The 14,642-nt window shown below is 34.1% G+C and overlaps 1 protein-coding gene across 5 annotated transcripts; it reads left to right on the forward strand.

Moving 5' to 3' along the window:
* Position 1: 1 nt before the first annotated feature.
* flfl (serine/threonine-protein phosphatase 4 regulatory subunit 3 flfl) lies at positions 2 to 12,176 on the forward strand. 5 transcript variants are annotated; one of them, XM_073073861.1, is made up of 10 exons: positions 2 to 66; positions 467 to 880; positions 1,088 to 2,023; positions 2,740 to 2,932; positions 3,608 to 3,750; positions 4,094 to 4,269; positions 5,064 to 5,254; positions 6,285 to 6,485; positions 7,922 to 8,058; positions 9,324 to 12,176. In XM_073073861.1, the coding sequence occupies exons 2-10, from the start codon at positions 584 to 586 to the stop codon at positions 9,423 to 9,425; spliced, it is 2,376 nt and encodes a 791-aa protein (XP_072929962.1). In that variant the 5' UTR covers positions 2 to 66; positions 467 to 583; the 3' UTR covers positions 9,426 to 12,176. The 5 variants fall into 5 exon arrangements, with proteins under 5 accessions (XP_072929962.1, XP_072929961.1, XP_072929966.1 ...); XM_073073860.1 differs by having other exon boundaries at positions 21 to 347; XM_073073865.1 differs by having other exon boundaries at positions 21 to 347; positions 7,922 to 8,031.
* The last annotated feature ends 2,466 nt before the right edge of the window (positions 12,177 to 14,642 follow it).

Below are 14,642 nucleotides of genomic sequence, written 5' to 3' on the forward strand. Positions count from 1 at the left end.
ACCCCTATTTTCGAAGCGTTGTTGTGAATCCAATATGGCGATATCTGATGTTGTAGTATTTTGAAGGTACGTCAATTTGACGATTCTATAATGTGTAATCCGGTAAATATCACATTGTTGGAGAGTTTACGGTTTATTTACATGAACAATATACAAGTTTGAGTTGAATCACTTGGATTTACAGTGTAGTGAAAGGTTTTTAGATTGTATTGTTTTGTTTGTGATTTCCGATAATTTGGCGACCCATTGTCATACTAAATTAGAAAAAAAACCTTTAGGAATTAATTATAATACGAATCGGTGTATTAATTTTTTAACTTGAAGAGAGACACTTGTGTTTTGGCATCGTAAGTTATGGTTTTAGATCTTGTTATAGCGATTCATCCGAATACAATTACGGTAATTACAAAACCCGAGTGAGTGTTCTATGTATTGTAAAATATATATATAATTTTTGTTGTTACAGAAGTGCATATGTTTTCATACAAATGGGAGTTAAATAAATAAATAGTCGGTGCATAAGTGTAGCGCCATAATAATCGGTTTATTATTTGAGTATATAGTCATATTTGCGTTGACTATAATGACGGATACAAGACGAAGAGTGAAGCTTTACGCTCTGAACGCGGACCGGCAGTGGGATGACAGAGGTACAGGACATGTGTCGTCATGTTACGTGGAGAGATTGAAGGGTACCTCGCTTTTGGTGAGGGCAGAGTCCGATGGTTCCCTCCTTTTGGAGAGTAAAATACAACCAGACACTGCTTATCAGAAACAGCAGGATACATTGATAGTCTGGTCAGAAGGTGACAACTTTGATTTAGCATTAAGTTTTCAAGAAAAAGCTGGCTGCGATGAAATATGGGAAAAGATTTGTCAGGTAAATATATATACTTGATTTAGATTTAGATAGGTCTTCTTATTTATTTTGAATCATACTAAATAATCAATTCAATCTTTCAATCCAAAATGAATTACCATATCATATGAATAAATCAATACAAACATAATGTTGACATTGAGAAGCTATAATACAGGTCTCGTCTGTATATTTGCCTAATTAATTTAAATAATTTCTTAATTGTAGGTCCAAGGTAAAGATCCATCAGTTGAAATCACTCAGGACATTGTTGAAGAATCTGAAGATGAAAGATTTGATGAGATGTCAGATAGTGTTCAACCGGTGGAACTGCCTGCTTGTGAAATGGGAAGGCTGGAGGATATCAGTGAGCTAGTAAACAGCTGTTTAGTATCCCCAGCAAGAAAGGACAAGCTTGCAGCAGCACTAGAGAGCCAACACTACATTAAAAAGTTACTAAACCTCTTTCACATGTGTGAAGATATTGAAAATATTGAGGGGTTGCATCATCTCTATGAGATATTCAAAAGTATATTCCTTCTGAATAAAAACAATTTGTTTGACACAATGTTTGCGGATGACACTATATTTGATGTTGTGGGCTGTCTCGAGTATGATCCCAGTTTACCACAGCCCAAGAAACACAGAGAGTATTTACGAGAGTTAGCAAAATTCCGAGAAGCCATTCCTATTAAAAATCAAGATTTACTTGCAAAAATACATCAAACTTACAGAGTACAGTATATACAAGATATAGTTTTACCCACACCCACAGTTTTTGAAGACAATCTGCTAAGCACATTGTCGAGTTTTATATTTTTCAATAAAGTAGAAATAGTGAAACTTATAGAGGAAGATGAAAGGTTTTTAACGGACTTGTTTAAGATACTTCTGGAAGATAAAACAGCAGACAGTAAAAGACGAGACTTAGTTCTATTTTTAAAAGAGTTTTGTAATTTTTCACAAAATTTACAACCTCAAGATAAAGACGCTTTTTACAAAACACTAGTTTCATTGGGTATCCTGCCATCGTTAGAAATTACACTAAGTATAGATGATCAGAAGACCAAGACTGCATCTATAGATATACTGACATATATTGTTGAATTCTCACCCTCAGTCGTAAGGGATTACACACTACAGCAGGCGATAAGTACTGAAGAGGTATGTTGATCAAAATTTTGTATTTTATTCACTATCTATGTATCTTTCATATTTTGACACTGTAATGTCCTATTAAAACTGTTAAGTTACAAACATTTTAAAAACTTTTTTATCTAGAGTTCATCAAAATGTGTTTCATACAGTATTTTGGTGTATAAAGTAGCTTAAAAGTAATCGTAAAAGTATAGTTTTGCAGCTGACATACTGTTCAGGTTCGGACATTCCTATTTATCTAGTTATTTTATCCATTTTTTTCGCCATGTCACAGGCTCCTTGAGAATTATTGTCCAGACTACAGATTCAAAGTCAACTCACTACACCTTTTCTTTCTTTTTCCAGTCCATTTGATTCATAAATGTCAGTGTGAATGTCATATTGCCTTTGAACCTTGGACCAAGAATGATCCAAACCTTACCTCATATCACAACCCTTAATACACTTCAGAATCATAGTATAAACGTTTTTTACACACTTTTACACTCACAGCCCCACGCAAGGATTCACTGTATCACGGGTGCCGTGGCACACTAAGATGGCACTCAGACTCAGAAAAGATATCTAGAATTCATCATTCAAATATCTGTCTGGCCGGGGATCGAACCCAGAACCCTTTGCTTCTCAGACCGGTATGGTGACTGCTCCACCACGTGGGTCACGCATCAATGTATGTAAAACATAAGTATATATGACTCTTATATGCAATGTTTACTTTTCAGGAACAAATGTTGTTAAACATAGTGATAGAACAAATGCTAAGGGACAGAGACCCGGAGTTGGGTGGTGCAGTGCAACTTATGGGAGTGTTACGTATCCTGCTAGACCCTGAGAGTATGCTTGCGTCAGTGAATAAGAGTGAAAAGTCAGACTTCCTGAATTTCTTCTACAAACACAGTATACAGACGCTTATAGGTATGTATTCTTTATCCTAATTTTAGTTTTATTGTTTCAATGTCCTACTTAATCATGACCAACAATAGGTCTTGGATTTTGCAAGGCAAAAATTCGAATTATGAATTCAATATCTGGTTAATTCTATACTATTTTATCTTAATACTAGCTGTCGCGGCAAACTTTGTACCGCCTCAAAATATATTTATCAAATATATTTCATATAAAATATAGCCTATGTTACTCATGGATAATGTAGCTTTCGAATGATGAAAAAATTTTTTAAATTGGTCCAGTGGTTTTTTCGCCTATTCATTACAATCAAACAAGCAAACAAAGTTTTCCTCTTTATAATATTAGTATAGATGTGTATCTTGATACCTACAACATAGTAGTGTAGTTTATGAAAATCAAGAGTTGTCACATTTACTTGGCATAAGAGATTGTTACAATTTATTTTCTAATATAATATTTTATTTATCATTGTTGTAGTAATGTTTATGATTATTCTTAAAGGTTAATGAGATATTTTTTTTTCAATTCGAGCCATTGAAATACAGATAATCTAATAATTGCTCATGATGATATATTGATGTAAAAATTGTATGACTTTGTTGGTCATCATGAATGCATAACTGTCCTATTGCCAGACACATCTCTTTCAGAAATTGAATCAATTATTCTTGTTGTTTTCAGCACCTTTACTTCAGAACACAACTGGGGAAAAACCGCTAAAAGAAGATTATCACACAGTGCAGCTGTTGGGCTTGGTTTTAGAGCTGCTCTCCTTCTGTGTCGAACATCACTCATACCATATCAAAACTTGCATATTGAATAAGGTTGGTATAAATACCTATCCATCAGCCTCTTGATATTCACTCCTGGGCATAGGTCTCACTTAATTGGTGCCTCCAAATGGCTGAGTGCCCTTTGAATTGTATTAATTCCTTCTGTGTTCCTTTAATGATAAATAATGGAGCATGCTGTCCACCTGATGGTCACTGCTGTTCACAAGTATCTGTAATCTTCCCTAGAAAGGATTGGGATTGGAATCCTAAGTTAAGTTGGTCACAGATGCTTTGAAACTACTGTGTTTTAGGATTAGCAGACAGACAGACAGATTAGCAGAGAGGATGTTTAACTGTTGGTGCATTTAGTTTAAAATACCATACAATTTTCCAGGATCTCCTCCGTCGCATTCTGGTGCTGATGAGGTCGACACACACGTTTCTGGTGCTGGGCGCTTTGAGGTTCATGAGGAAGATCATAGCGCTCAAGGACGAGTACTACAACAGATACATCATCAAGGGAAATCTCTTTGCACCGGTCATAGATGCTTTCCTTAGGAATAATGGCAGGTGAGATCAATTGGACTGATTCTGATTTTGTTAAAGATAACATTTAAAAAGATTAAATTTGTGTAAAGTTTAGTAATTCGCACTTGACCACGGCGGTGGATTGGAAGGAGACACATGCTCAGGGCAGTAATGGGTTGATGATGAAACTTTTCACAATCTTAAAGTGCTATGATTATAAACATGCATTTATGAAAATATTTTTTTTTTCTACAAAGTATATCAAGAAAAAAGAATATTATTCAAATAATAATCACCATTTGTAAAGCTTATTCTTGTATTGACAATGACGTTCAATTTATTTCTAAATCTTTTGATAAAGAAATTTTGTTTTGAAAGGTAATTTCCTGTTTTAGAACATTGATTTAAAAAGATAACAGTGTTATGTAATATTGACATTGTTTGATAACATTGGAGTAAACAAACAACTGATTAGATCCTTTTTATGTTACATATTTATATTTAGAATAAGTGAGTCAAATTACATAAGGATTTATATACCTACAATTTACAATAATAATATATTACAAGTATATATGACATCAACAACAGGACAAAATTATATTATCCTGATAATAGCAAATCTGGATAACTGAGGAGACAATTTTGAAATAAAGAAAGTATTCCTGATTTTTTAAGTAGTTTTGTTTCAAACTGTCTTTAAATGACCTCTACTTTTATGTTAAAATTTTATCAAAATCCCTTCTGCCGTTTAACAAAACTTATTAGGGCCATAATTTAATTTATTCTGTTATTTGATTTAATTTGTTAAAAAGCTTCCATCTAAAATATTACAGGTACAACTTACTAGACTCGGCGATTCTAGAACTATTTGAATTCATTAAGTTGGAGGACATTAAATCGTTATGTTCTCATGTTGTGGAAAACTATGGAAAGATTCTTGAAGATGTTGAATATGTACAGACATTCAAAGCTTTAAAAACACGGTATGATCAACACCAGGACAAACTCAAGGAAAGGGATAGAGGTGAGTTTTACAATATTTATTTTGATTTAATTTGTTGTGATTGATAAGTAATGACGCCCAGTGTTCCATTATCAGTAAACTTAATGACATATCATGATGTAGCAGTGTGTGGGGTGGATAATATAGTGAAATGGCAAAATTCCTCATTTGTTATTGATTGGATTTTATAAGAAATTATCGACTTCCTACGTTACGTCTTGTTGTTCGTTAGTTTGTTGAGACTCAAACCCATTATTAATTTGAATTTGCAAAGTGAAAGGTTGCAACACACTTTTGTAGTTACCTACTTGCGACGGAATCGACGCACCGTTATGGACTCGTACGCGCTACCACCAATGATGCTCTTTTTACGTTGAAATGATGCCGCGTCTGAACTAACTATAATATAACTTACCAGAAAGGCTGAATTATAGACGGCTTCGCTCGCGGTCGACAATACTTTTTTCGGCATAAACGGTACTATGTCTTTTTCTAAACCTCTGATAAAATGTGTGCAAAATTTTATCACAATCGGTTATCTAGTGTAGCAAACAAATAAATTCACATTGGCATTTATAATATTAGTTAGGAAAGTACACACTCGTAATAAATTTGAAAATAACACAGACATTAAAATTTACTTGTGTCCAGTGGCGGACTAAAGTCGTCGGAGGTCCGGGGCGGAAAAATGAATGGAGGCCCCCAGTGTAAAAAGTTTGCCTGTGATTGTTTGACCTTTCTTTTTCGCTAACTGATATACATTTCAAAGATTGTTTGATTCTGACATCCTTTTTTTGCCACTAAGTTTGGAGGCCCCCAGGATCGGAGGCCTGGGGTGGACCGCTCTTCCCCCCCTCCCTTAAGCTTGTAACTGTACAAAATCACAGTAATGACCGGTGGTATTATAAAAGTGAAAACATCACTCATCTCAGTCAATCACTTATACTGAATCTAAGACTGAAATTTGTTGTATGAGCTTATTTTATTATGTACACACCCATTACGAATGGATAGTGATATTTCAACCCTAAGTTATACATAACGTCCGTAGTGAGCGGCAGCGTGGCGGTCGCGGAGGCTGTGGTGCCGTCGCTGCTCCGCACGCGGTACAGGCGGGAGGCGCGCGCGCCCGACGACGAGGAGGAGATGTGGTTCAACGACGACGACGAGCTCGACGACGAGGCGCCGCTCGACGCCGCGCAGCCGCACCCCCACCCGCACCCGCATCCGCACCACGCCCTCGACGCTATAGGTAAGTCAATAAGGTGTATTGACACTACTTTGCTTAATAATAAGTGGCCTTAATAACCGAACGACGAGGAGGAGCTGTGGTTCAATGACGACGATGAGGCGCCGCTCGACACCGCGCAGCCGCACTCCCACCTGCACCCCCATCCGTACCACACGCTCGACGCTCTAGGTCGGTCAATAAAGTGTATTGACACTACTTTGCTTATTAATAAGTGGCCTTAATAACGAGTACAAGTCAAACTCGCACACTGAAGTTCCATACCACCAAAACTTTTTATTTTTTTATTCCCAGTATTTGTTATTATTTGAAGTACATGCAATGTGAAAATTTGAACTTTATCTAATAGGTAATTAGATAAAGTGAAAAACTTCGAAAATAGCAGTTTCGTGTATGACATTAATTTTAAACTTTTATTATTAGTTAAGTATAGCTTTTAGGGTCCCGAGACTCAAATAAAAGAGTGGACTGTACAAATATAAGGCTGGTTTAATAAGCCGCTTAATTACATTAGGGTTATCCCGGTCAAAATAATATTTTAAGAGTAATCGTCCGTGGCCGACGGAGATCGCAAGCGTGAGTGGTCTGCCCCCGAACCATCCGCGCCGATGTTTTCCGCCTCCTCCGCCCGCGCGTCTCCTCCCACGCGTGTTATGTAGGAATCTTAACACAGACAGACAGCATTCTACCCTTTGGTTATGAAACCCTAAAAACCTAGGAGTTTATATTATTGATTTTATCTGAGATTGAAATGAATAACATTACATAGTCGTAAAGTACAACATCATATGTACTGCTGCTGGAGATTGATAAGAGTTAAATCTTATTATCTTAATATTGAATAGTTAATATTTTCTAGCAATCTCATAAATTATAATACTTGTCATAATCTACTAGAACGTAAGGCGATACAAGTGAAATGAATGTAGTGCGAAAATGAAAGACTAAATATTTTCTAAAGGCGAGACAGGCTTTTGGAGTGACAGAAAAACCTTGACCTTGTACTTATTTTATTTTATTTTTATTTGGGAAACATACAATATTCAATACACACAGTAACTTTCACATAGACATAACAACGTACTTGGTACGTTTGCGATTAAACTATACGACCTCCTACACTAATTGGACTTATAACATAAAAGTAGTAAACGAGTATGCATTCCATTTGATGGTAAGTGGTTACTATCCTCTATGGTTCTCTATAAACAACCCTAGAATCGAGTCGTACTTTAGGTCGACCCCAAATGCGTTGTTATCTCTAAGGACTTCTAAGTAATAATCCCTTACCACATAGTTTAACTTGTAAGAAACAGTAGCATGTAACATATAATAGGTGAGCAATGATAGGCGTTGCTATGGTCCTTCGGCGTCGAACTACGAAGGATTCCTATGATTTTGCATGACAACCCATAGCTAACACTACCGTTATTTTCCAGGTAAAATAGTAGAGAAGAAGGTGTGCACTAACACGGAGACGGTGAACGGGCCGAGTCGAGTGCTGCTGACGACGACGGCGGCGGCCAAGCCCGCGCACGCCGACGTTCAGGTATCCACGCCCAGATTACTCAATAAGGTAAACTTTTAGTTTCCTCACGCTTCCACTCTACTGTCGCTTCGCTGGGGAGGTCTTGTATATATTATATTATATTTATAATTGTTGTTATATATGTATGTTGTTGTGTGCTTGTCGGTGTTTTTGGGTTAACTGCTGACTCCATTTAAATTCATCATAGAGAAAAGTAAATTAATCAAACCCATGGATATTAACAGGGAATGTATTAATGACATTTTTTAATTCAAAGATTTTTAAGTTCAAAGATCACAAGAAAAGAAAATCATATATAATTATTAATAATTATGTATCTATGAAAATATATAATTATTAAATTATTCATATGAAATTAACTTCCCTAATATTTTTTTATTTAAATCAAAACAAAGATAGGTTCTGAGACCTTCTTCTTACAATTTCGGATTGATTAATGTATAATAAAAATGTTTATATATTTCTGCTAAAAATGGAGTAAGCAAGTTAGCACTTATTCGCAATTATTGAGGAAATTTAAAGTATATGTGTGTTAAGTATTTATTGCATGCGAATTTGTTGGGTGTATTGTGATAATTAATTAATTAACTTTATATTTTTATACCTGATCATTTACCTAAAAAGTTTTTAAAATCCATTAGACATATATGTAATTTGTGCGATAGATATTCTCATATATTCCAACCTCTGCTGATGCATAATTTTGGAGCTTTAAAGGCAAGTGCATGCAAACCTATATAATTATATGTGTGGTTATATTATTATTAATATATTGTTTATTATAGGATAACTGTATGTTTTTGTTTTATATTATAAATAGTATTATTATATTTTTAAATAACATGTTGGTTAGTTATTTGTCCATATTTTATTATTTTGTTTAGTTTTGCTTGACATATTAAAATTGAATTATGTTTGTGTTCTTTTCACATTGCACTGTTTGACATATAACATTATGCCCCAGAATAATATTTATATCATATTATCATAATGATACTAGTATGTGAATTGCATATGGTCTAGAATGACATACATGATTTCCGTGTTACATTTTATCACATATTATAAACAATTTGTCATAACAATATTATTTTATTAATATTGTGACAATAATGTGAATGTGACATTCTTTCATTTAAAAACACGTAGATATCCCTTAGACAAATCTAGTACAATAAACGTTGTATGTTGTGTTTTTATTTAGACGTTTCTTTTTCACGTGTCACGCATATGGAATGCTTCTTTATCAACGGCGAGTATTAACGTGTTATTTGTTACGTGTCTCCCCCCAGGGTCTAGTGGACTACGACGGCGACTCGGACGAGGAGGAGGAGGGCGGCGCGGGCGCGGCGGCGGGCGACGAGCGCGACGCCAAGCGGCCGCGGCTCGCATAACTCACTTGATAGTGTTTCAAGGAATATAACGAGCTCGTCTCGCAACCGCTGTGCACAGAATGACGTAAGGACACCCCCCCCCCCCCCCCTCGACAGTTGTCTCGACCACGCCGCTCCCGGGAGGTCTGTAACACTTGGCTGCTGTTGCGGTTGTAGTGATGCGTGTGACGTGTTGGTAGTGACCTTCAAATTGTGACGTCCCAAGAAATGTATACTGGGTGTATTTGTATCATACATTTTATAGCTAACAATCGGCAAATCTCTTCAGTTTTAAAGTAATAGATGTCTTGTTTGTGTCAGTTTAAATATATTTTTCGAGAGTAATGTTTGCAAGAGTTTATATTAAAGTAAGGTTCATTTTAGATAATCCACTTTCATATTCTTTTTTCGACCGATATGCATCGATAACATTGATGCTGGTAATGCTAAATGTAAGTCAATTTGAAGGTCGACTACTTAACCGTCACTCACGCAACACAAAATAATAAAACTCTATACTAAATAAGTAATACATTCACTAAGTAACAACGTACTAAGAAGGGCGACAACCAAGTATACCATTATTTTCCTTTGAACCAACCCTAGTTTTTTACCTACATCATTCGAATAAATATTCGTAAATTTAGCGGCACTACCCGACTGTGTTCATCGAATTGTATGCATCACACTCTTCTATTCCATATTGTGCATTTACTATGTTCGGTCAACACGTTCGGGTTATGTACAACAACTTATTGATTAGTTAAAAGCTGCTAGGCAGAAAAGTACTAGCTGATTTATGTCCATTTTTATGTAAATAAAAAGACACTCAAGTGTCTTACTTCGGTTAGGTAACGTATGAAGATCGTTCATACTAGTAGTGTAATTACATCAGATGGTATCAGAATGTAGAACAAAGTGTCGGTTTATGGAGGTGTATAATGTGAAATAATTTTAACGGTTAGGTTACGTTTTTTGATGGATTGTAATCACAAAAGTACAAAGAAAATATGAGCGACTTATAAATGTCTATCAAATAATATAAATAGATGAGAGAAACACCGTGGACGCGCAATGAACATGTATAAAATGTGTATGTATTTATGAAAATCTGATTAGTTTAAAACCAGATGACCAATCTTTCTTTAGATGTCTTAAATCATTGTTTGCTGTGGAATTGCTGCATAGTGGAGTGTTGTAGTGTTACGGTGTTTGTAATACGATCACAAATATATTTAATTTTATCCTCGTGTTGTGTGTGCATGGGTCTCGTAATTTAAATATGCTTACTTTTATTATTTTTCGTTCATTTGCACAATGCAATCTTAAAGATTATATCACAGATTATAAAACAGAAATATTGGTTGTATTTCACTATTAACTCACTAAGCAAGTAAGTTGCAAATCATATTAAAGATTTTTTTTTTATCAAATTAGGAAATTAGTATAAAAATATTTAAAAATTTTGGGCTTAGATTTAGTAAAATCTAAAAGGAGGTCTTCAAATAATTTTACAAAAATTCTGGAAAACATTAAAAATGGTTAAACTTCACAGTCTTTTAAAATAATATAAGAATGATATTTACATCTTTGATTTGTAATTTACTTGCCTAATTTTTACTGGTTTTGTTCTCAAAAATACGATACAATTTGATTTTAACGTGTATTTTTCAGTATCTTTGCTGTTTCCAAATTTGTTATTGATTTTATTGCATCAAGATACATAAATAGACTGAAAAGTTTTTTATAAAATCCATGAATTTAAATCAATTAGGGCCTTTGTACACTACAATGTTTGCAATGGTGTAATTAATGACAACACAAGGATGTCTGAGAGATATAGTTGATAAAAAAAAATCGTCGTAGTTCATCTGTGATCGGCTTTAACAAGATATCATGATAGGGACTAGGTGTACTTACATTTGGACTTCTATATAAATTAATTATCTGTTACGACTACATCGTAACAAACCGTCGTGTACAAACGCCCTAAATTAAATAATACTCAGATCCTCTTGTCCTTCCGTAGACATTGCATTTTAATTTGGATCCCAATGTGAAATTTAATTTTGATACTTATAATTTAATTTTAATGATCGAGTATGTAGTTATTTTATTGTTATATTATGTGGGATACAAATTATTATGCCACAACATTTCAGCACCATTGATAGAACTATTTCGTTGATTATTTCATAAATAAATCAGTTTTTCGGGAAATGGGAGTAGAATATGGGATGAAAGTAGATTGGCCCTCGATTTAATATATTTTTAAATTCTATGCTTCAGTTCACGCTACACAAATATTTTCTGTCTTACATTTTATTTGTAATTATTTTTTTTATACTGGAAAAGTAATGTGTATGTGATAAACGTATCTGATTAAGAACCATTTTATTTTATTAAACTATAGATTTTGTAGAATACTCGGCAGCTTTTTAAGTACTAGACACTATTTTGAAAGTGACACATGCGTAATTACCAGTAAAGCTGAAATAATTTAACATAATTTAATAGCAAGCAAATTATTTGTGCATGACTTCATCACAATTTTTCAGACAAAATATGCTAATTTAAAAAAAACATCTCCGAAACTTTCTTTTCTCATATTTACGACATTAAAAGAACATTGAAACCTAATTTATAATGTCATTTTTATAATTTGTCCTGTGCCCATTTTTGTCATTAAAAAAGTAAATATTACTAATACTTTTTAAATGACAAAATATTAAATAGCTGTTGAGTATTCCATACAGTATGCCTGGTGACAAATTGAAAAATTTAAATGTTTATATATTTCACTAACTTTTGTCCACAAAATTAGTACAAAGTTGAACCTAAAACCATTATCATAATACTTTTTTGCAGATTTCAGTAAGCGAAAATATAATAGTGGAAGTATAAGATATAAACTGAAAGATATTTCGAATGAAGGAACATTCAGACAAAACAAAAAATAATTCTGAATATATCATAATGAATAACAATTAGAACTAGAGAAGAATAACAGAAGTATTATTTCTTTTTTTCAAGTACAACAGATTCCTGACCTATTTCAATGAAATTGAGTGACATATATCCACCATAAAATTTCTAAATTTGTCACTGAGCACACTGTATTTCCTCTAGTAATATTGTTTTTATTTGTATATAACCCTAGTATATATCTATATAATATATTATTGACATAATAATAAAATAGCAATTCTTATTTCACACTGCTTAGTTTCAACAACTCGTAATATTCTCTAAAAATCAATACGTGGTCCAAACTTAACATTCTAAGTGCTTATGTATAATGTATGCATAAACATTTGCATTTACCTTCGGGCTTGCGTTGTAAGGCTATGGGCCGCAGCAGACTAGCGACTTTTAGCACGATCGAATGCTACGCACCACATACGTTTTGAGTGCTGGTCTCAGCTAATTCATAACGCTCAGTCGGCAACTGAACGCGAAAAACGGAATGTAGCATTAATGCCATTGCTAAAATGAGTGGTCTTCGACACTGCGACTGAACGCAGTTTGTCGCAAAAACGTAATGCAGCATCGAGTAAATCGCAGTGCTAAAAGTAGCTAGTTTGTTAGGGCCACAAAAGTGGTTGCACATTGGCCGACAACAATTGTTTACAAATAGGATAACGTGATTAACAAAAATTTACGTCCGACAAAGGATTTTCTTCGAAATCTAAATAAACATAAACACATTAGTATGAGAATGGGAAATTCTCCATTTGATTCCATTTTAGTTTCATGCTTCATTAGGAAGGGTGTTTTCAACGCTTAGTTAAGGTTATTCTTACCGCGAATAATCAAATCTAAATGTGCAACTACTCGGCCAAAGGAATATTATTTTTGTCTATTTTGACCTTTTCAATCACCGTTCTTGCCTGCGTTTTCATAAATCAACAATAATAAACCAAATAATAGCTCTAGTTAAAAAGATGAAAACGTGATTTTTGTACTTTGATACGAATGCTATTATTTTAAGATATACCATAATCGGTTTTTGAAGTGTGAATTTGTATAATAAAATTAGTATTTAAAATTGATATCCGACGCGATAAGTTGGTTTGGTAGTTAGGAAGGACTAAAATCGATGTTAAGCAGTCGAATTAAAATCACACACTAATGATTAAGATGTACCTACCTATAAAATGAACATCTCTCTTAATTTATTTGTATTATTTTGTGTGCACACATCTCGGTAATTAGTTAAAATGCTTTGTAAAGTATCGTTAATTAAGTATGAATATGTGTGATGTAAATGGAATATTATTATTAATGCGAAATTTTATAGGATGTATCTTTGATCCTCTATAACTCCGTAATTTGGAAGGGATCTAAAATAAATTTGTCGTGAATAAAAGTATAGCCAGGATAGTAATATAGGCTATTATATTCATGACTATTCTAAGGTCGCATCAGCTCTTGACATTATATGTTGCCAGTCGGCTGGCAGACTGACCTGCATATTATAAACGTTGCATACAAAGAATCGTCTTATGACCGTCACATGTCATATAATAGTAATGGCCGTATTGGTAAATCGAACGACGCGCAATAAATTGCGGGGCGTTCAGTGTGACTTGTGTAATTAAATCTTGGAATTAAATGAGCTAGCTAGAAAAGAAAAACGTTGAATCTATTGAAGTCGTGAATGCTAATCTCAGTTTTTACGTAATGTGTGTATTATTAATTGTATGGGGCCCATTGGAGTTACTGGGCATCGAGTTATTATTTAACAGTTCACTTTGATAGTCAGACTCACGCTGATCCCTAAATCTGAGTTCCTGAGAGATGCATCTATTCATCTGATATTGTCTGTAAATAGAAGTGTATATAAATGCGCTAACATTAACTAAATTGTTGGAAAATCTTTAAAAGTATTGAATAATAAAGAGGACTAAACCGATATTTGTACGATTGTCTCAAAATCATTTAGATTTTTCGGTAGTACTGCGATCGGGCGGTATGTGGTACACCTAACTCGAAATGGCTAAACGCTAGTTCGCGCTGTTGTTGCTAAAAACTCTTATCCGACACCAAATGGTCAAGGAAAATATATTTCGTGTAAAAATGAAATAATACTTACCATATTTTATTTAATGTAAAACCTTATCGTTGATTGGTTACGCACAATCTTAAGATTTCTTTAATATGTCTTAATGCAAGCGATTTATTTGATGAATCAATATGAAAATCTGTACAAACATAATTGCAATCACAATATTTATG

Source organism: Epargyreus clarus, unplaced genomic scaffold (assembly GCF_041222505.1).
Source record: "Epargyreus clarus isolate Ecla_fem2 unplaced genomic scaffold, WU_Ecla_fem_2.2 ptg000006l, whole genome shotgun sequence".
NCBI lineage: Eukaryota > Metazoa > Arthropoda > Insecta > Lepidoptera > Hesperiidae > Epargyreus > Epargyreus clarus.